Raw genomic sequence first — 23,248 nt, 5'->3', positions numbered from 1 at the left:
AAATCATCTTTGATTTTTCAAAGATAGAACTTTATCGTTTCTCCACCTTTTGACTTCGTTCAAAAGGTGAAATAATCATCATACTCTGATGATCATTTCCCCTACATTTAGGCACATCATTTATGTAGGACAAACCGTCTAGGTTTGTCTTTTACTCAATGTGGTAACTGTCGGTTAGACAATTGTCTGTACTTGGAAGATTGCCTTTCTGATTTATCCTAAAGTGGAAAGATCTTGTAGGACTGTCTTCTGCAGCCTACAGACTTTCCTCAGACTTGTATGAATATGGAAATGTTCAGTCTGTTCCTTTGGTATCATTCTCAACAGATACCCGAAGTATCTTCTTATGCTGGTCGGTTATTTGGTTTAACCGAATGGCTTCCGGTTCTCAACCGGATGGTTTCCGGTTATTTGCCTTGGCTTCTGGTCGGTTAGATAACTTGACCGATTGAGTTTTCTTAACCGGCTCAGTGATCTGACCGGTTGGTTTTCTCAATCCGGTTGGGTACTTTGACTGGTCCGGTTCTTTGTTCCTGCATGGGAGGTTTATTTATGTTAAGTTCTGTTGACCGATCTAATTTTATCTAACATGGTTCGGTAGTTCGGCATTTTTGAAACCGGGTGGTTGTTCAACATATACCTCCTCACGTAGGTCACCGTTCAAAAACGCACTTTTAACATCCATTTGGAAAACCTTAAAGTTTTTGAATGCAGCAAAAGCTAGAAAAATCCTAATAGCTTCAATCCTAGCTACAGGGGCAAATGATTCTTCAAAATCAATGTCTTCTTCCTGTTTGTAACCTTGTGCCACCAATCTGGCTTTGTTTCTCGTGACCAAACCGTCTTCATTGAGTTTATTTCTAAATACCCATCTTGTTCCTATGACCGGTTGATCTTTCGGTCTAGGGACTAGGTACCAGACTTTGTTACTCTCGAACTAGTTTAATTCTTCTTGCATTCCCAAGATCCAATCCGGATCTGACAATACTTCATCCACTCTTTTCGGCTCAATCTGGGATATAAAGGCGGAATTAAAATATTCCTCCAGAATTTGACGCCTAGTTCGAACAGGTTCTGAAGGGTCACCTATAATTTGCTCAGGAGGATGTTTAGTGTTCCTTTTGAAATTCGGTTCAGGGATGTCTACCAGATTACCGTTTACTTGATCAAGGCTAGACATATCGGTAGGCTGAACAGGGATTTCAGATCGACCAATTTCCTCGGTTTGAACCGAAGTGTCAGCTTCCTGTCGTGGGACAGCTTGATCCAGCTGGGTTTCAACATTACCCATCTGGTCATGGACAAACCGCCTGAAGACCAGAATCTCATCTTCACTATCAGAATGGATATTGTTATTTTCCAATCTGTTGTGCAGATCAAAGCATGATGAAGTGTTGCTTTCAACCGATTCATCGAAAACAATATGAAGTGATTCCTCCACGGTGAAAGTCCTATTATTATATACTCTATATGCTTTACTCACTACTGAGTAACCTAACATGATCCCAATATCGGTTTTTGCATCAAAAGCAGAAAGATAGGTTTTACCATTTATGTGAATATAGCATTTACAACCGAAAATCTTAAGGTACTTAAGGTTGGGAACCCTGTTAAAATAAACCTCATACGGTGTTTTGTTGTGAAATTTGTTAATTAAAGACCGGTTTTGTGTGTAACATGCGGTATTGATAGCCTCAGCCCAAAATTTCTGAGCAATGCCCGAATCAGCTATCATGGACCGTGCGGCTTCCTTGAGAGTTCGGTTTCTTCTCTCGGCCAGGCCATTTTGTTGAGGAGTCCTAGCACTAGACAACTCGTGTCTAATACCGGATTCATCAAGAAATGCGGTTAAAGTACTGTTGGTAAATTCGGTACCTCTATCACTTCTAATGTTGTTAATGCGTGTTGATTTTTCATTTTGCAAACGTTTAAGCAGTGTGATCAAGTTTGATGCGGTTTCACGTTTGGATGATAAGAATATTACCCATGTAAACCTAGAGTAATCATCAATAACTACCATAGTGTAAAGCATACCTCCTAGGCTAATGACCTGAATCGGTCCAAATAAATCCATGTGAAGAAGATCTAAGCATCGGTTAGATTGAATGTGTCCTTTACTCTTAAAGGTTGACCTAGTTTGTTTACCCATTTGACATGCTGAACAAACCTTATCCTTATTAAATACTATGTCAGGAATTCCGTCGACTAACTTTTTACCGCGAATATAATTTAAGGTTTTCATGTTCAGATGGTTTAGTCTTTTATGCCACAACCAGGTTTGGTCAGTCTTAGCTATCATGCATAAAAGATATTCTACCTTAGTTTTCTAATCTACCTTGTAGATATTTCCTAGCCTATTTCTGGTTAGTAGTATGATACCTTGAGAGTTCTTAACTAAACATGCATGTTTAAGAAATTCTACCGTGTATCCGACATCACACATTTGACTAATGCTTAGTAAGTTAAAACGTAGGTTTTCAACTAAGAGTACATTATCAATTGTCAGGTTACCATGGACAATCTTACCCTTGCCCACAGTTCTACCTTTTGAGTTGTCACCGAAAGTGATTAGTGCACCGGTTTCTATTCTGATGTCGGTTAGCAGGTTGTTGTTCCCGGTCATATGCCTGGAGCAACCACTATCCAAGTACCATTCAGAGTTTCCTAGCCATTTCTTTAAATTCTGCAAAATGTACACATTTACAACTATTTGGTACCCACATTTACTTGGGTCCACATGCGATTAGTCCCTTGGGCATCTAGACCTTGACAAACCGGACAGCTTTCCTAGTCAGGGTTTTAACCGTCCTTCTGACACTCGATTTTGGGTACTTCGGTTTTTCTACGAAGGCCTTAAATGAGGGTGATTTTATGTTTGTCCTATGCGGTTGAAGATTGACTCTCCTATTGTTGAGCAGGTTGGCTTTCCTTTTTTCAGGGTGAAGCCACTTTTCGGAATCGGTTGGACCTACATAGGTTAGTTTTTTTGCCGTATAGTATGCGGTCAATTCCTCTTCAGCGGTTAAGGAACTTCTAATGAAACTTATAAGAGGAAGGTCACCCTTTGTAAACCTTACTTTGTCTACAGGTTTTTGGTTTTTGGATCTATCATTTTTGTAACCTAAACCAAACATGCAAAAAGGGTGTCTCTTATAGCTACACATCTTCTTTACCATGTCACTAGATCTTTTATATGCGGCCATTTTATACTGAAGTCAGACATTTTCTTCCTCGGTTAGTTCTCGAGCTGGCTCATTAGGCTGTTCGGTCTTAAGCGATGGTTCATGTGCTAACTCGGTTTCTAAGGTAGATGTTTCCTCAAGTTCTATGATCTCTGGTTCGGTTAGAATGAGTATTTCTGGTTCTGTCAGAATGGGTACTATAGGGTCGGCTCTAAAGTTGAGTTGCTTAGGTAACAGGGCTAGTAGGTTCTTATACTCTGCTACCATATCATTCAATGCATTGTATAACTCATCTTTAGTAAATTCTTCACAAGGAGAGTCAAATACCTGTTCATCATTTGCCATGAGGCATGTAAGTTCATCATCGCTGTCACTGTGAGCCCATAGACTTTCTCCATCATCGGCTATTAGTGCTTTCTGAACCTCACTTCCTTCACCGGTTTGTTGGTAGTTATTTCGGTTGTTTTGATTGTCCGGTTTCCGGTCATCCCTCATCGGTTTTCTGCATTCCCACTTGAAATGTCCTAGACAGTTACAGTTATAGCATCTTACATTTGATTTATCACCATAGTTGTAGTTTGTCGGTTGGCTTCTTTTCATGAACCTCCCAAATTTCTGTGCGCGCATTGCCATGGCATCCTCGGTGAACTGTACCACTTCATTCGGGAACATGACCAAAGAACATTCGGTCAAGTCATGCTGAAGCATATCCGGTTGGAATACGTACCAACAGATCAACAAGTAACGGATATCTTCACCAAACCTCTACAGGAAGCTAAGTTCTCTCAATTCAGACTTACACTCGGTTTAACAGATATTAGTCAGATCATCCCTAAGGATGCTTAAAAGGGAAATCTGTTCGGACAGACAAAACCGGTAGTTCCTCCTAAATTGTCGGATTTCAAATCTTCCAAAGTATCTATGGAAGAACCGCCTGGTCTATCAGTCAGAGTAAACCGACCGGTTACTTAGTGCATGCACCAAATAACCGCATCAGGACGAACAACTGATAACTGACCGGTTCGGAAACAGTTTATCTTAGATTATTTGATCTTCGAACAAAAGTGGAATAATTATCTGTGTTTAAACTTATCTGTTCTGAAACATTGCCTTTTCAAAGTAAAATGGTCGCACCTAAAAAGACGTGAAGATTTGATATCTTTCATGGTCTAGGTCTATGACCAACATCCTAGGCTGTAGACATGCTTATTTCATGCAAAACTCTTTATCCTATGGTTAATAGACATTATCACCTGTGATACCTGGATAATAGGCTCTTCTCTCCACTAGTATATAAGTTGAACAAACCTTAAACAAAACAATCACAAGTTGTATAACTCTTCCTCTCACTAAGACAAAATGTCTCAGTTTCCAAACATCCTTCAAGTGGATTTCAACTCTGCTCAAAGCACTGAGCACTATGAGGTCTTCAAGATGATCAAGTCACTTGAAGATACTGGTCTCCAAAACTTTCTAGATGACAAACATGTCATCTATTCTGAGTCTGTCCTGGAGTTCTTTTATAACGCCAGGGTTTTTCGTGGAACTCCTCACTTTGACACTCACATCCAGTCAAAGGTAGGAGGAATCGTATTTGACTTTACCGAAAATGACTTTGCGAGATGCTTTAACCTACCAAAGTAGGGGCTAACCGATCTCAACATACCGGCCGAACTAAAAGCCGAGATCTCCTTAGCCTTTGCCCGGTCAAGCCATCTAGTGGATGACCACGGTGCTAAGTCACTATTGAAAGCTGAATACCAGCTTCTCAATGATGTAATCGGTCGAGGCATCCTGGGAAGGGATGTAACCAACACATACTGCACCGCTGCCTTCAACATGATGGCTGCTATAACTACTGGCACACCGATCAATTGGTCGAGGGTACTGTTCGACGTCCTAGTCTGGATGATTGGCGTTCAAACAGTCGGCCTCGTTCCTCAAATAAGTTGTCTGCTTCTGGAGCTTGGAGTTCCAACATGCCCGGGGGAAGGGCTGAACCAAGCCCAAGTACTTACCAAGGAAGTAACCTACTCTTTCTATGAGCGGTTTGAGAAGGCTTGGAAGAGGAGGAACCGTCACATCCACTCCAACGGTCATACCAACTCAAGCGGATATTAGGTCACTCCTTTCTACACCCCGTCATTTTGCTGCACGCACCGGCTGTATCTTTGTTCAACTCTCTTTTGATCATTTTGGATTCATCTATGATTCTCTTCGGTTTAGTCTAAGTTATCTTCGGTTTCAATCGGTTACTTTTCAGTATGTTGTTGCATTAGTCATTAATGAAAAGTAACATTTAATTAATGAAGTAACCCCCAACTACATGAGTAATTACTACCCAACTAACTTGGTTACTTTTCAACTAAATCCTACCTCGAGCTCCGCAATCAGTCAAAAGCAACCTCTTCCCAACACATTTTGGAAACATAAATATTCTCTTCTCCAATAAGACAAAACTGACATTCAATGTTAATATTTTCCCTCCAAAACCGAATCTATATAAAGGGCTATCTCCTAATCAACTCAACACATCCTAAACACAAAATTCTCTTGAACTCTCTCTCTCTCTTAGCAAAGTTCGAATCATGCCGAGCCGAACTCTACCAAACTTCCTAAGCATTGATTTTGACTCTTGCTTGGAAATCAGTGATCAAGAAACAAAAGAGATGTTATTTGAATCCCTCATTAACACTGGTCTTCGAACCTTTCTCGAAGAATCCGGCCCTATACTCCTTGAGGATGTTAAGACCTTTTTTAGAAGTGCTTGCATCAGAGGAAACTATATTGTTTCCACGGTAAGAGACCATACCTTCTGGCTGGATGAAGCCGAAATTGCTCAGATGTTCAATCTGCCCACCGAAGGGTTTTCGGACTTCCCACCTAGGGAAGGAAGTGCCGCGGTATCTTACTCTTGGCTGTTCTCAGGAACCGGGAGGCCGGTGGAGAACAACGGGCCAAAGACCTGTCTTCGGTTCCACATCCAGCTCCTACTTGAAATCATCAATCGCTCGTTAATCTGCCAATTCCCTAACCAGCGGTACTCCAAAAAGGTGTATAATATGATGACCTACATCATGAGTTATGCTCCCATAAACTGGTCATCGGTCATATTCAACAACTTGAAAACTATGTTGTTGATCAAAAGAGGTCTCGGCTACGCTCCTCACATCAGTCGACTCATACTCAAGTATCGTCCATAATTTGGACCGGGTGCACCGACATCCTTCTCAAACATTCTTGATGTGGATGAGGTAGAGGATAAGTTCTCTAGGATGGTTATTGCCTATGCGGTATTCTTATCTCTTTTGTATTCCTTTCCTTTTTCTATTTCCAAACCGATCCATATATCGGTTTCTATCTTGTACCTTCATTCAATGAAACTCTATTTCAGTCCAAATGACCGGGTCAAAGTAACAATCAGAATATCCATCTAAGTAACCGGTTAATATTATTAAGTAACTTCATTTTCATTGAAATATCCGGTCAATATCAAAGAAACTGCGTCTTCGCATTTATGTACGGTCTCAAAAAGAACCGCTTAATCAAAAGTAAATTTTCAGAACACTCATCTAAATAACCGGTTAAATCAATAGACAAACCTGTGCTCGTAGAACTTTCCGGTCAAGATCAAAACACCGCATCATTGCGGTTCACAAATCACTTCATAATACGGTTTCAAAAAGGGATTGCACCATCATAACCGAAATCAAAATTTTTGGAGGGAAAGATTCCCGCCAAAAGTTCCCGCTCAAAATTCCCGCCTCTGATTTACCGCCCAAGGTTTGCCGCCAAAATCACTTGGAGGGAAAATTCCCGCCCAAGGTGATGGGACGATTTGCGACGGTTGAGCTCCCAGACCGCGCCTATAAAAGGGACTCTTGGCCATTTCATTTTTCTCTTACGCGAAATAGCTTTCTCTCTCTAAGCTCTCAAACTCTCTCACAGCGGTTATCCTTTTGATCTTTCAAACTCTCTTAATCATCAACAATGGGTCGTGACTCGGCATTGTTCAAGCACATCATCCAGGTGGACTTTGAGGAAATCAGACAGAACGGTTCGGTTCCGGTAAAGGAAGTCCTTACACGGATTTCTGAAGCCGGACTCAAGTACTTTCTAGGCGGTCCTTTTGTTCTCTACAAGGAAGCGGTTCAAGAATTCTTCAAAACCGCAACTCTCTCTAGCGACACAATAACCGCAACCGTGGGTGGTAAACAATTTGACATAACCGAAGAGTCGGTTGCGGAAATTTTACGCCTTCCAACAGATGGACGCAACGCTTCGATGGAACTAGATCAAAGAACATTCGAGGCGGCTTGCCAGATTCTCTCGGTAACCGGGGATCCGGTAAAGGTATCCGGTAAGAAGTCATCGCTGCGACCAGAATATATACCGATCTGTGACATCTTCACTAAGTCGGTTCAGGCGAGAGGTGGAAATTACGACAACCTCACCAGGGCCAAAATCGAGATGTTTATCGGCCTACTGAACGGGATGAACGTCAACTAGGCAAAGGAGATTTTCCACAATCTAAAAGACATGGTGAAACCGGATTCCGCCTGGTCATGGGGATACGCCATCCCACTTGGGAAGATCATGCTCCATAACAACATCAACACCGGTCCTGGTGTTCTTCTCTCCTCAAGCAAAATAATAAGATCCCGACAATTTCTGGAGAAGAAGCAGCCGGCCCCCGGTTCTACAGGTGGCCGAAGGAAGAAATCTACCACCGAGAAACCGGCTCCGGTAAAAGGCAAGTCCGGAAGCAAGGACAAACAACAGATGGAATCTGCGGAACCGCACTCTGAAACACGAGATGAGGAAGATTCGGCCTCCACGTCTGACCGAACCGCCTCACATAATACCGATGACAATCCATCCGATAAAGAAATGGGACCGACTGAACAGGAACAATCGGCCAATATTGAAACCGATAAAGAAGACCGTGAGGAGGAAGAGGTTCCCGTTGACAATGACCAAAAGATAGCCGCGAACATTGTACGCAAAATCTTGGAGGAAATCGATCTGCGAGCTCAAGCGGCTGCCGAAGTATACCGTGAATGGTTCGGGTACCGATGCGACAAATTCTTCAAACAAATTCTACCGGGCCTAACCGATGGACAAAGTTTCAGAAGGCTGAAGGAGATGGAAAAAGACGTTATCAGACTCACAAACGCCGAGGATCCTAACGAAGCCATGGACCGACACGCAATAGTGAAACCGCGTGCTCGGCTACAAAAGCTAACCGTACACATACGAAAGCTTACAGAAAGGTATGTTGCGGGAACACCGAAGGCTAAGTTACAACTCCTGGTGTTGGATATGCTTGAGGTCAAGAAAGGATAATTCATTGACGAGATAGAGCAGATTGAAGCGGTGCGCAGACAGCGAGGTACAGCGCACTCTCCGCGTCTTGAAACCGATGACGGTCAGAATCGAGGTGATACATCTCCTCTGGAGGATCCAGTCATCAACGAAACTGATGAAAGGACAGAGACTCCTTTCACCGGGCTACTTGAAACCGATCAACCTGGGGATTCAGAACCGGTTGTCACCGAAGAAAGAGTAAAGACTCTTATTCAACCATGGAAGAGGAAAATCAAGAAAGCCGCGCGCCAAACAATCTTTTTAGCCGAAAAAACGAGGGATGATCTTGTGAAGGCAGATGCCCGGATCACAGAAATCGAAGCCGACTACCGGGACGATACTACTCTGCACAACGAACATCTTAAGCGAACCGAAGACTTAGAAGATAAGACCTCCAAGATGGTAGATGACTTGGAATGGTTTCAAGAGAAAACTGATCAATAGTTCACAAAGGTAGATGAGGACCTAGGGCGGTCAAGCACCGAAGTCGGTTCAACACTTGACAGGGTTATAGATCTTGAAAAGAAGAATGCAAGTCTTGAAGAGCGCAACGACAGACTTGAAGCCGACCTTAAGGCGGTCACCGAACAGGTGACTGAGTTGATAAATGCCAAGATTAATGCTGATAAAGCGGTTGAATAGGCAAATGCTCAAGCGGCTAAAGAACTTCAGGATGCCTTGGATGACCAGAACCGGACAGAGAAGGAAGCACCGCGATCATCTGATGCGAACTTCAACGAACGATTACGGATGTCAATGGCCAGAGATCCGGAACTTGCAAAGTCCGTAGCAGCTCAAGCGGCCGATGATGCAGAACGGTTAAATACTGAAAAACGAAGGCTCGCCGAATTTGCAAACGCTCACAAGAAGTCCAAGGCGGCTTCCTCCTCTTCGGTTCCGGTAAAACGAAAAAGGAAAGTTTCTGCAAGAAAAATGCTGGAGAGGATCACCGAGACAAATATCGACACTCCACCGCGCAAACCGAGGATGAAATCGAAGAGAATCTCGAGCCGCGATCTACAAGACAGCGAGTCGCCCATGCGGTTCCAATCAGCACGGTCGGTCAACCGCAAGCTGGAGGTTCATCTTCAAGAACGGCTCAACCGGATGAGGAACAACCAACCGATGAGATGATGAAAGACTTCCTGCCATCCGAATCAGAATAGGGGATTTCTTTTCTTAGTCTATGTTTTTTTCGGTTTCCACATATATAATACTTTCCCCTTTATGGTTACTTTTATATATATAAAGTTATTTTTGAAACCGGCCTATACTTGCAATCTTACATGGTTTTGATAATTTTAAATAAAATAATCAAAAAGGGAAAAATTGATAAGATAGAAGATTAGAATCTTCCAAAATTTTTCTCAAAATTTTTCCAAATTTTTCGAAAAATTCTCCCAAGTTAGTTTCAAAAATCCGGTCAAATAAAGAATCGGCCTACGTTTGCAATCTTACATTATTTGATAATTTTAAATAAAATAATCAAAAAGTGAGAAATTGTTAGATAAAATTAGACCGGTCAACAGAACTTAACATAAATAAACCTCTCATGCAGGAACAAAGAACCGGACCAGTCAAAGTACCCAACCGGATTGAGAAAACCAACCGGTCAGATCACTGAGCCGGTTAAGATAACTCAATCGGTCAAGTTATCTAACCGACCAGAAGCCAAGGCAAATAATCGGAAGCCATCCGGTTGAGAACCGGAAGCCATTCGGTTAAACCAAATAACCGACCAGCATAAGAAGATACTTCGGGTATCTGTTGAGAATGATACCAAAGGAACAGACTGAACATTTCCATATTCATACAAGTCTGAGGAAAGTCTGTAGGCTGCAGAAGACAGTCCTACAAGATCTTTCCACTTCAGGATAAATCAGAAAGGCAATCTTCCAAGTACAGACAACTGTCTAACCGACAGTTACCACATTGAGTAAAAGACAAACCTAGCCGGTTTGTCTTACATACTGGATGAACAGACTGCCAATTCTGAGAGGTTGACCGTCATGTCTGAAAAGTTGACCAACTCACAAATGTTAAAAATAACCTCCCTCAACACTTTCGTAGCGAAGAAATTACTTCTCAAGCTTCCAATCCGAAAAACACAGAAATCCGTCATTGAAGCTAAAAACTTCTGGATTTTTGGAATTTTCACCACAAGCCTTAATACTCGGATCTAAGTATCTAGAAAATTCCTTAGGTCTAAGGAGTGTTCTCCAACACTTGATAAGGTTACAATCAGAATTTTTTTTATTTTGGTTTTCATAAGCTTGTATGTTGTCTGGTTATTGAATTTGATGACTGGAAATCGATTTTATGATCATTTATGAGATTTATGTGAAAACTAGAACTGATCAATCGATGTTAAAAAAAAATAATTTGAATTTGGAAAATCAAAAAATCAGGTTTTTTGTTCTTAAGCTAATCTTCAAGAACAACGGCTCAAAAAGCTTCCCAACATGTTTCTAATGATGTTGGGTAACTGTTTGGATCATTTTTTTTATCGAAATTAAAATTTTAAAAATAATTAAAAAATTTGAGTTCTTGAATTGGTACAAACAAACAGCCAGTGTTCTTGTTTTGGTACCAATCAAGTATATATATATATATATATATATATATATATATATATATATATATATATATATATATATATATATATATATATATATATATATATATATATATATATATATATATATATATATATATAAAAGGAAACTATTGGCAAGTTCCTTACCCTTTAAAACAACTTTAAAATCAAAAACCCGATTTTTAGCTACAAACTGTTTTGAATGAATTAATCATCACCTAGGTCGATTGATACCTTGGGATGATGTTCTAAATGTTCCTGAGAGCTTTGTGAAGTTACACATGCCTTGAATCAAAGAATCCAAGCCTTCATCAAAATTGAAAAATCTGTAGTTTTGATGTTCTTGAGGACCGAGAGGTCCGACCGAGAAATTTAACCTTGGATCGAGATTTTTCAGCCAAGACCAAGAGGTCCGACCGATGTTCTTCATCTAGGACCGAGAGGTCAGACCGATAACTTTTTACATCCGACCGAGAAGTCTGATCTAGGAACGAGGAGTCTCGTACCCGATCGAGAACTCCTAAACCATGACCAATGACTTCCACCTAGGACCGAGAATTCTAACCCAAGACGGAGAGTCCTTAGCACTCAGATCGAGGCTTTTTATCTAGGACCGAGATGTCTGATCAAGAGGTTCGACCAAGAATCCTAAGCCCCAAACGAGAGGCTCTTAACCTAGGACCGATGGCTCTTAGCTCTCGACCGATAACACGAACCTAGGACCTATGACACTGATCCTAAGGCCTGTTGGTTCCCATTTCCAAACTCCAAAATTATTTTTGTAATTATTGAACCCAAATCATTTTCTAAAAATCTCAAAAAAATAGAAAATGATTTCAAAATATTTTTGGAATATTTTCACACAAAATATTTTGATAAAGGCTCGTTATGATTTATGTTTAAACCATAATATCTCTAAAGACTGATGTTCTTAAGGTATTTTCCTCCATAGTCAATGTCAACTGCAACAAGTACTAGCATTTAAATAATTGTTTCTATAATTCTTTAAATACGCACAAACCTATGCATGCTTAGGAACGAAAGAATAATTGGTTAAAATAAAATATTATACAACCGATTTTCAAAAGCCAAACTTATAAGTAGAGACCGTTTTCAAAACGGGTACGGAGGATGAAGCGCGAAAGCCCTTTCTCGAGTATCACCAAACTACGAATTAAAAGAACTTTGGCCAATAAGTTTGTACATGTACATGTACGATCTTTCTTATTGATTCTAAAAAATCAATTGACGACTTTGTTTAAAATAAATAATTCTTTTAAATTAATTATTTTTAACTAATTTAAAACAATTGATTTCTAAAAATTAAAATTAAAATTTAATTATAATAAATCCCTGGATTATTTAAATTTGAACCCAAATTAATATTTTTATAATTAATTTTAAAAGTTGTTAGGAATTATTTAAAAAATTTTAAAATAATATTTTATTTAAAAAAAAATTATGACACGCAACCGAGATTAAAATACACTAACCTCGAACTTACCACGAAATCAAAGGGGTTAAATCAAAGGTTTTCTGAGATTACATTAGTAATTTATCTATCTTTATTTTTTTATTATTAAATTAATATAAATATATTTTTAAATTATTAATATATTAATTTGTTCTAAAATTAATATAAAGAAAGTGAATAAAAAAATATATTATTTTTAATTATTTATTTATTGTTTGGTGTGTTTATTTTTTTTTAAATAAAGAATATTTAATTATATTACAATTAATTAAAAACATTTACTCATTAATTTACTATTTTAGATAAAATCTAATTGAAGAGTACTAATAAAATATAGTTATTAAAAACACCTATTTAAATATTGTTCAAAAGTGAGCCCATCAATTAATCATTTATTCTTAAAAAATCAAATAACATAGTATAATTGAAAAAAATATTAATCATCAATCAATATAGTTTTTTTTTTATGAGTATTTCATACTCACACATCAACGTCTCAAAACTTTATATCTACAAAATAAATTAGAATAAAAATATAATTTAGAATAAAAATAATATAATTTATACTAAAAAATAATTATTTAAGACATAATAAATTTATTTTTCACAATTGTTTTCTCTTTTTAATAAGTTTATATATTTTGTTATTTAATTTATTCACATTCTTCCTATTATCGCTTCCAATGTCAACTTCTTTATTTGATTAATGAATAATGGGATATAGGCAAAAACACATATTCTAGGTTTATAAATTAAATCACATCTCACATCAGCTGCATATTAAAAACTTGTAAGTTTATTAAATTCAGACGTTAAAAACTCAACATTATCATATTTCTACTAGTGGGTGTGCCATAAAAATGGTATATTCTACTATTTTGACTTAATCCTAAAGACCCCACACCCAAATATATAATATGATGGGTTATTACTCATAATAATAATAATATTATTAATTGTTGATAGCTTCTTAAAATATCCCTAATCTAATAATACCATTTAACCAACCCGCAAATTGAAATAAGTATAGTATAACTATTATCCATTGTCAACTGACTTTGTACGTTTGTACCTATGTTTAGAATGTTTGTATAAGTGAAATTCGCATTCGTTGAATGTTTGTGGAAAGTGACTTTCGTTTAAGGTTTAAGTGGGTTAGTTCTATTTTTTTTAAGTTCGTGATGGTTTTGTTAATGAGGAGTGATAAGAGAGAAAATTTGTGAGAGTGAAGGAGGGAAGGAACGATGTGTCATTCCATCACTGACGGTAAAATAAATAAAGGATAAGTAGAAAAAAAAGAGAAAAAAATTATTATTTTTTCAGCGAATAAGATTGCGCTACGTCATTCTTCTTAAATTTCCTTCTCCATCATTTTGTTTAACATGTTATCTAAAAAGTGTCTGATAGCTTTTATTTGTAATTTTTGTTATGTTTATGACATTTTTTAGCCCAAAAAATCGTTTAACAAACTTTAATGAAAAAAATAAAGAGACTTTTAAGAGGAAGACATTTGTAACATAAACTAAGTTTTTTTATATCATAATAATCAAATACAAGTTGTGTTGTGTTGTGTTTTTCTTTTTAGTAATAAAGATAGTTCTATGAAAAAGACCTTTATAACATAGACTAATAAGTTGACTCATATCATAATAATCAAATACAATTTGTGTTATTTTTATAGTAACCAACCTCAACTGCTAATTTATAACCGTTTAATTATAATTAAATGCTCATATATAGTTTTACTTTCAAAAGAAGCAACAAACTTTTGTCTTTATCTATTCAAACAAATCCTACTAATTAATTATGTTGATATTTGATTATTTTGATGGTATTAATAGCTAAGACCGAATATGTCGGATAGCTTTGATACACTTAAATTCTCAGGATTTTTAGTTATAATAATATTTAATAATATATATATATATATATATATTTATATATGATGTTATATATATATTTATATATATTTAAATATTAATCACTTTATTTTTTTTAATAAATCAACAAACAACATATAAGTTATTACTTAATATTTAAATATTTATAAGTTTAATATTTTTACTTAAAAATAATTTGAATTTTTAACTTAATTCTAAATTTTAATAAATTATTTGAATTAAAAAAGAATTTATTTTAAACTAAATTAGATAAATAAATTATCTCTACTTAATATAAAATATTAAAATTTAACTAAAATAAAAAATAAGTACATAAAAATCTAAACCCAAAAAAACATCAGATATACATCTAAGAGTGTTTAATTTTAATTTTTTACTAAATTTTATATAAGAAAAAAAAACAGTAAGTAATTTAAATTATTATTTGGTTTAATTAATGATTAAATAAAAATGTAAAGAAATGAGAAAAAAATAAAAAAAAAAAAAGATAGAAGATAAATATGAATAAAAAAAAGTGAGTGAAAAATGTTATTATGAACTTAAACACTATAAGATGAAGGTAGAAAATAAACTACAAGTTATGTTTTTTTTTAATAATTTGTTAGTTCGTTGAACTGTAGAAGGAACAATCTTATAGGTTTTTTAGGAATTCATTCTCATTCAATTATAATAAGAGTTATATATATGTGAAATTAATTAGTAAATAACCCTTTTGTTAGTCCAGAGGGACGAGGAGGCTAGAGATACATACAAAAAGAAAATAAGATCTTTGTTAAATCGTTTATAGTTCTTGTCCTAACTTTACTGAAATCCATGCATGGGAAACTTGAACGTGTGGTTTCTGAACTCTAAGTCTCTGCGTAGCCCAGACAAGTGTAAGGCATGCCTTTTCAAGCGAAGAGTATCTAGACTCATAACCCCCTATATTGTATGCGGTAAGGGAAGAGTCTTACTCAGATAAAAAAAAAAAAGCCATTTCCTCTTTCCTAAAAGGTAAACTAAGAAGGAACCTAGAAGTAGAAGAAGGTATCAGTAGCAACTAGTTTTAATCCATGCATGCCAAAGTCGTCAATCCTAGATTGAACCGCGAACCCACCACTCCGTGGGGTAGAAGAACTGTCTTGATTGAGGGAGAAACGCTTTGGAAGAGACGATTTGTTATTGAACCGTCTTATTAGGAATAACAAGAGCATCTCCGATACTTTCATTTTTAGCCTCTCATCTTTTCTAGAGAAGCGAAACTCGAAATGCAAGGCTTATAGAAGTACTGAAACAACCACAATATGCACCACTTCCAATAAAGAAAGACAACTACAAACAAGAAAGACCACAGAGCGGTTACAGTTCCTATCCCGAAAGTGGAGGTACTTCAATTAGATGGAATCACATTTGACTCAAAATCCTCCACTTTAAAATGATCCTACTAATTTTTAGAGTTGATGGTGCTTCCACATCAAACAACTTTATTCTTCAACTATTGATTGACCATAACAAGTTTCGTTGAATCGTCAGATAACATTTACAAAATTAAAATAAATAATTGGTAATCTAGATATAAAATTGCATAAATAAATTATAAAAATAAAATTACTAGTGAAAAAATCCAACGATCATGCGATTTGTTGAGGATTTCTCTAAAAAAAACTCATTTGAGCTCTTTAACGATGAGTGTTGAAGTAGAGCAAGTCGAACGAACCAATAAAATAATGTAAGAAGAATCTCTACCAAATATTTTAAGCGTTAGTTAAAATTATCCTTAGTCGATGGTTGGTAAACAACGTCGGAAAATGTCATGTCAGGTAGGGGTGTTCAATATTTGGTCTGAACCGAATATCCGACAGAATTCATATTCACCGAATTCGAATAAATCAAATTCATATTTGATGAACTTCGGCATGTCCACAGACACCTTGAGCTCGATCAGCCTCTCCACAACCGCAATTGCCTCAGAGACGTTCTACACCTAGGCTCTTTGTAGTTTTAATTGTGCCCTAGTTTTTAAGCTGTTAACAAACGCGAATAGAGTCTCATGTTCCGTTAAACTAGGTAACTCGAGTATCAATTTTTGGAACTCCTTCACATACTCCTTGATGGTCCTGTTGTGCACAAGTTGACTTAGCCGCTTCCGTGCCTCAAAATCGGCGTTCTCTGGGAAGAATTAGCGTTTGAACTCGGTATTGAAGTTTTTCCATGTTTCCATCCTCAACGTACCTTGTTCAATGTCTACTTCACGTTTTCTCCACCACAATAGAATCATCTCTATTATGAAGAATGGAATCGTCCGCAACTTGATGCGATCATCAAGTATGCTTGATGCCCAAAAATACCGTTTCATGTTCCAAAGGAAGTTCTCAACTTCCCTTGCACTCCTCGAGCCTTTGAACGGAGTTGGTTTGGGAACATTCATTCGATGAGGTGCCGCACCTTGAAGTTCCCCTCCATTCCACCAAATTCGACCTTCCATCGCATCAAGCCTCCCCATCATTTCCCTTCGGAGAGCGTCGATCATCGCATAAGATTCTTTTCAGATTGTCTTGAGTACTTCCTACCAGATATCATTAAACGCCCCTCAAACCGATCCTAGAACTTCGTCATGAATGTTACAATTCGAATTGTTAATGATCCCCAGGACCTCATTCTCCAACTTTTCACCCACCTCATTTAATACCGTCACTCTATCGGCCACCGCGCTAAACGTTTCGAGAGTTTCTCAGTGCTTGCTCATGCCTTCTTCAAGTCGGGTCACCCGCGCTTCCATGGCAGCACCTCTCTCGACAGATTTATCCCTCTTGAATCTCTTGTCCTTATGTTGGTCGGTCAGAACTTTAGTGACGGTAACACTTGAATCCATCTTTTGCAGTTTGAATGTGAAAGCATAACCTTGCTCTGATACCACTTGTCACATGATGAAACTCGACCCGTGTGACACTAAGCTAGATCAACTCAAATTTTAGGTAGTAAGCCTTTTAGACAATACAAGAAAAACTTAGAGAGAGAAAGAGTTTGAGAATAAGATTTGTATTGATTAAAAATTGGTGTTTACAAAGTAAACATTTAAGGTATTTATAGGATTAATTACAACTACAAACTACCACATTAATGATATACTATACAACTATCACATTAATGATATACTACACAACTACCACATTAATGATATACTATCCAACTAACTCATTAATAGTACAATATTCTAGGACATGCCTTCTACTAATGATTTTAGAATATTCCTTGATTGTGTCTGCTTTAGATAAGTGAACCTCCCATTGGCTAGGAAGATTAGTGCACTGACTAATGAGTAGTAACATCTAGCTCCAAAATCTATTAGTACTGGTGAGTTGTTTTGGTTAAAAATATTTGTGCTCATACTCTATTAGAAAGAAAAAAAATATTAATCATAGTTAGAAGACTTATTTGAATTCATCAACTTTTTTTTTTCTTTTATTCTTTTAAATTATTCATTGAACATCTTGTAATTATTTATGGTTTTTTTTATCATCATTCTTAGTTATTTTATGATTAATCTTTATTAATAAAGTTAAGTTTACGAACATTTTTTGATCAACGAATAAGTCGTTAAAGTCAAATTAATTGTTTTCATTTTAGTCTTATTAAAAGATTTTATGCCAAAAATTAAACATACATTAGTCGAAGATCGATCACAAACAAAAATGAGTTGACTTAAAAAAAATAATAGAGAGCAATAAGTGAAAAAAAAAACTTTAATTAACCAAATATATATATATATATATATATATATATATATATATATATTGTTCAAAATAATAAATTTTTCTAAATTGATTCATCTTTCAATAATTACCAAAAACTATTTCAAACAATTATAATATTTTGTTTTATTACAACTTTTTGAAACATGTACATTTGATAATATATTTTTATACATCAAATCAAACAAGAACAAACTATACAATTGATTCCAGATACACATCATACCAAAGAACAACATATACCTTATATAACTTGTATCTCTTATCAAATATCAGCAATGCACAAATATCAAACACTCAACGCCCTTTTGTTTTTTTTATTATTATTAAGTTATTCCCATTCCACAAGTAGAAGTCATAATATATATGTACATACAATTTAGATGTTTTTGTTATCATCATCTCCTTTTCTTTTTTTACCTTGCAGGAGGACCCATTAGCTGCCCATCACTCACTAGCCCCATTGACATAAAACCGCCACTCACCGAATCCATTGATCTTGTGTCGTGACGAGCTATCTCGCTTGCCAAACACTCCTTTAGCTCCATCACAACTTGACTCATGTTTGGCCTCCTTGCCGATTCTCGCGAAACACAAGCCATTGCCAATTCCACAAGTTTCCATAAACAATTTGTGTCAAAATCTCCCCTTAGCCTATTATCAGCAATCTGATTAGCATCCGCTGTTGATATCATTCCACCCACCCATTGAATTATATGAGCATTGCCTTGCCTCCTCGACACTGCGGACTTCCCCGTCACTATCTCCAAGAGGACGATTCCAAAACCGTAAACATCGCTTTTTTCTGTCACCCTATTTGTAACATAGTACCTAGAGACACCTCATGCAAAGAAATCAAAATCAAGATGGAAACTTATAACAATGAATAAATTAATTAAAGATCAATACTGCAGATCAACTAACTTACTCAGGATCAACGTAACCAGGAGTGCCAACAACAACCGTCGAGACATAATTGTTTCCTTCTACGGGGATTGTCTTTGATAACCCGAAATCAGCCACCTTTGCTTCAAATTTCCCATTGAGTAAGATGTTGGAAGACTTAACATCTCTGTGGATTATCATTGGCTTACAGCCGTTGTGCAAATACTCCAATCCTAAGTATAAATATATATAGTCAAAATAAAAAAATTTAAGAGTTATACAGCATATTAGACGAATAATTGATGAAATGAGTAATTAGTTAGATTGAAATTTGGTAGACCTTGTGCTGCATCGACTGCTATTCGAAGTCTTTCCTCCCAATTCAATATTTGTGAGCTTCTCTCTGTATCATTCATTGAATTATTACTAATTGAAATACATGAATACATATACAAGATGGTCCATTTATTTACCTGATAAATGAGTTTCTAGATTTCCTTTTTCCATGAACTCGTACACGAGTCCCATTTTATCATCTTGGTCGCAATAACCGAGGACAGAAATCAAGTTCTTATGGTTAACACTCACCAAGAACTTAGCCTAGATAATAAATCAATATATATATAAAGAAAAAGGGGGGTGGGGGGTCAAAACTGAATGAATGAATTAAAGAAGGAAGGAAGTGGTTTTCTAAACATGATAATTATTAAAAAAATATATATATATAATACCTCGGCTTGAAATTCCTTGTAACTTTGTGTGGACGACTCAGAAAGCATCTTCACAGCAACCGGAGTGTTTCCGACATAGCCGCGATAGACTGTTCCAAAGCCTCCTTTGCCAAGAACCGTTTGGAAGTTGTTTGTTATATTCAAAATCTCAGAGTAACTAAATTGACAGTTCTTAATCTGAAAGTTAGAACTGCCTTTGTTAAGGCTCTGTAGGCTAATCGTCGAGCTTTGCACTGTATATATAGGAGTTGTGTATTAAAAACAGTTCACCAAATCAAATATATATACAAATAGGCAAGGCAGATATATATGTGTGACTGAGTTCTTAATTACCAGTTGTTGGCTGCCTTGTTTTCCTTTTGATGCAAATGCAATACAGGAGAATTGAAGCAGCTATTACAATAAGCAATATGAACCCACCAACTGAAGCAGCTATTACAATAACAGTACTAATGCCATGCTTCCTTGGTGGTGTGGGATTTTCCTTGCAATCATCACTTTATTGTTTTGTAATTTAGAAACATTGTTAAATAATACCCAAAATATATAAGAATGAAGAAGAAAGAATGAAACAAACCTGATTAAAGTCTTTATCTTTAATTGGAGTGATGATGGCATTGGACATGTCAAGTTGTTTCCCTTCAAATTCCTACAAGAGAAAATAACTAACCAAGCTAATTTACAATTAACCAAATATTTTACCATTAAAATTTACCCAGCAAGTAAGTATATATACTTACAAGACCCGCAACGAGCTAAACTGAGATAGAAAATTTGGAACATTTCCAGATAGACTGTTATTGGATAAATCCCTGTGATTCAAATATCATATTAATATATACTAATTAGTTAGTGGACCAATCCAAATAATTTCATTTAATCTTAAACTAAATACTCCAATACAAAGCAACATCAAGAATTCGATGAGCATATACTTAGAGGGAGGAGCCACATACAAAGTTTGTAATGACGTGAGATTCTGGATGAAAGGAGATATCTCCCCGGTCAACCCACTTGAAGACAAGTTTCTGCAGCGTGCATGCACAAATAATTAAGCAATAATAATATTAATTTGTACACGATGTTTGTTGGTATACCACAGATCCGCAAACAACCCGTGCTTGAAGATGGAGATAAATTAGTCTCTTGCACATACAATGAAATAATTTGGGGTGGATTGAAGCCTTCGAAGCTACAGTTGACCCCATCCCAAGAAAATGGTTGAGGGCCACAAGGGTCTCCTTGCCAGTTGTTCTTCAACACTTTGTATGTTGACTTTATCCCCATAATACCACCAACTATATATATATATTTCAATGTTCATACCCAAATTAAATATGTCGTCCATGTAAATGTAAATATTCAATATCTGATGTAACATGTGAATTTGGATTACTTATAACGTACCGTCTTTATCATTAGTCTGGGAATGGAGTACTTGCTTGATTGTGTAGAGCTCGATTGCATTCAGGAGAGGAGGAAGTGTAGAATTCTTTGTCTGATTTAGAGAGAGCATATAAGTTGAACTAACATCTATTGGTCCCTTAAGAGTTTGTGCCTGGAGATATTTAGGAGAATAAGACCCATAAAATAACTTCCCGTTGACATAGATGTCAAGCATTCGTGTTGCATTGGGAGTAAGTTCCGCAAAGTGTAGGTAAATATAGAATTGATCAGTAATGTTCACAGGATACCAAATAAAAACTAAGGAGTCATTTGGGTTTATGGGAACGTTGGCTGTACTCATGACAACATTAGGGAGCTGGTATAGATTAGGCATGATTGGCAATGTGGTGGCAAGATTAGTGCTGTCATCCAGGTCGACCGACAGCCATATGCGGTCATAGATGTCATTTTTATACCTTAATTTTAAGAAAGAAAGAAAAAGTAATTCAGTGCCTATCCGATGATCATACATGATACATTAATTAAAGAAGATGATATTGATGATGACCTAGCTACCTATACGGGTTGAGGGATGATGAAGCCAAGTCCCATCTTAAATAATAGTTTAAAGAATAATCTGTCTTGTATATGGTATCATTCAAAGGCCTTATCTCTAGAGCTGATATGAAAGGGATTCCAGACTTGGTATTGATAAGACAAACTTGAATAAAATTTGACTTTGGTGTGTGTATGATCTCCTTTCTTATTGGAATAGACTCATTGTAAATTCCAACCGTGTCCCACACGTCAACCCCGATCTGAAGATCGAAGGTAGGGAGGGCATGTTTGTTATCGTAGTTTCCGTACGAAAATCTGCCCCTTATTAGGAATGGTTTGCCATTCGCCTGAGGTAAGTTTAAAGTGTAGCAGTTTCTAGTTCCTTCAGGGAAGCTTCTAACGTAAAGGAACTGTTGATACAACGTGTTTGATTGGTATTCTGGGGCAATCATACGGCTTACTCCGGTGTCTATGAAGTCATTGTCTGAATTATATCTCAACCCAGTATCCTTGTCTGTGTACCCATTAGGCGCACCACAATCTAAGCTTAGGAATCCTGATCAATTAAATAAAAGGTTGAGTTAGATTCAATGAGTTTAACAACTATTGGGAAAGTAGTCACACCCCCTTGATCATTCTGAGCTTTATGTTTTATACAAATTTTATTTTCATAAACTATTGAAAAAATAGTCAAACCTGCTTGATCATCCTGCTGAGCATGTAAAGGAAGTGCGAGGAGATGCAAAAATATTACAATAAGAAACTGGAATACTATCACACAATTTTCCATGGATTGTATATTTTCTTTCATGCTCAAATGGCAAGTCTTTATAAGGATTGTTACATATTGTGTACCCATGCAAGTCCATATATAGTAAGGAATTTCCATGTGGTCACAAGAGCAAAGAATCAGTATTAATATCTTAAAAATATAATTGTAGGACACCTTCAAATGTCAACTTTTGCTTGCTAAGAGAAGTGACATATTGAGTAGACAATTGATCAAATCACATATCAGGATACATCATGAAAAAGATTTGTATAGATAAACATGATAATACTAATGTCATATTAATACATAAATAATGGTACGACACGTAAACACAAATTGAGACACCAAAAAATAGAGAGGCCAAGTTGTCTATATATACAAAATGAAAGTAAACTTCACCTTCCTTTATGAATAACAGTTAATTAATGTTTATATTCAAAAAGTCGTGTTAGAGAGCAGGAATAAGTCTGAGACGTGGGGATGTCATTCTGGAGCGTTACTGAAATTAATAGAGTTCAGACTTTCAATAGGCCGAAGAAAGTTTTGCCCTCAATTAATTTTGAGAACCAAATAACACATGTAATTTGTTAGGGAGAGATTTATTTTATATGATCTTTTACTTGTTAAAGAATGCTTTCACTCTGGCTCTGAGTTGAAAAGGGGAG

The 23,248-nt window shown here is 36.4% G+C and overlaps 1 protein-coding gene across 1 annotated transcript; it reads right to left on the bottom strand.

The window, feature by feature from the left end:
• Positions 1-18,536: 18,536 nt before the first annotated feature.
• LOC124913988 (probable LRR receptor-like serine/threonine-protein kinase At1g05700) lies at positions 18,537-23,000 on the bottom strand. Its single transcript, XM_047454449.1, has 13 exons — positions 22,508-23,000; positions 21,830-22,367; positions 21,275-21,729; positions 21,024-21,165; positions 20,824-20,895; positions 20,608-20,679; positions 20,445-20,516; positions 20,201-20,364; positions 19,868-20,100; positions 19,610-19,736; positions 19,477-19,539; positions 19,180-19,369; positions 18,537-19,082 (listed from the first exon to the last, which is right to left on the bottom strand). Exons 1-13 carry the CDS (start codon positions 22,698-22,700, stop codon positions 18,668-18,670), a joined length of 2,736 nt encoding a protein of 911 aa, XP_047310405.1. The 5' UTR covers positions 22,701-23,000; the 3' UTR covers positions 18,537-18,667.
• Between the last annotated feature and the right edge of the window lie 248 nt (positions 23,001-23,248).

Source organism: Impatiens glandulifera, chromosome 1 (assembly GCF_907164915.1).
Source record: "Impatiens glandulifera chromosome 1, dImpGla2.1, whole genome shotgun sequence".
Lineage (NCBI taxonomy): Eukaryota > Viridiplantae > Streptophyta > Magnoliopsida > Ericales > Balsaminaceae > Impatiens > Impatiens glandulifera.
This window is presented reverse-complemented; position numbering and strand designations above follow the sequence as displayed.

Bases quoted from the DNA above. Each gene is read 5' to 3' on its own strand.
- LOC124913988 (XM_047454449.1), bottom strand. From the start codon at position 22,700: ATGGAAATTCCTTACTATATATGGACTTGCATGGGTACACAATATGTA. The intron at 22,368-22,507 runs GTTTGACTATTT...TTAATTGATCAG, and splicing joins TCAGCAGGATGATCAAGCAG to GATTCCTAAGCTTAGATTGT. The intron at 20,680-20,823 runs GTATGTGGCTCC...TTTGAATCACAG, and splicing joins CTCACGTCATTACAAACTTT to GGATTTATCCAATAACAGTC.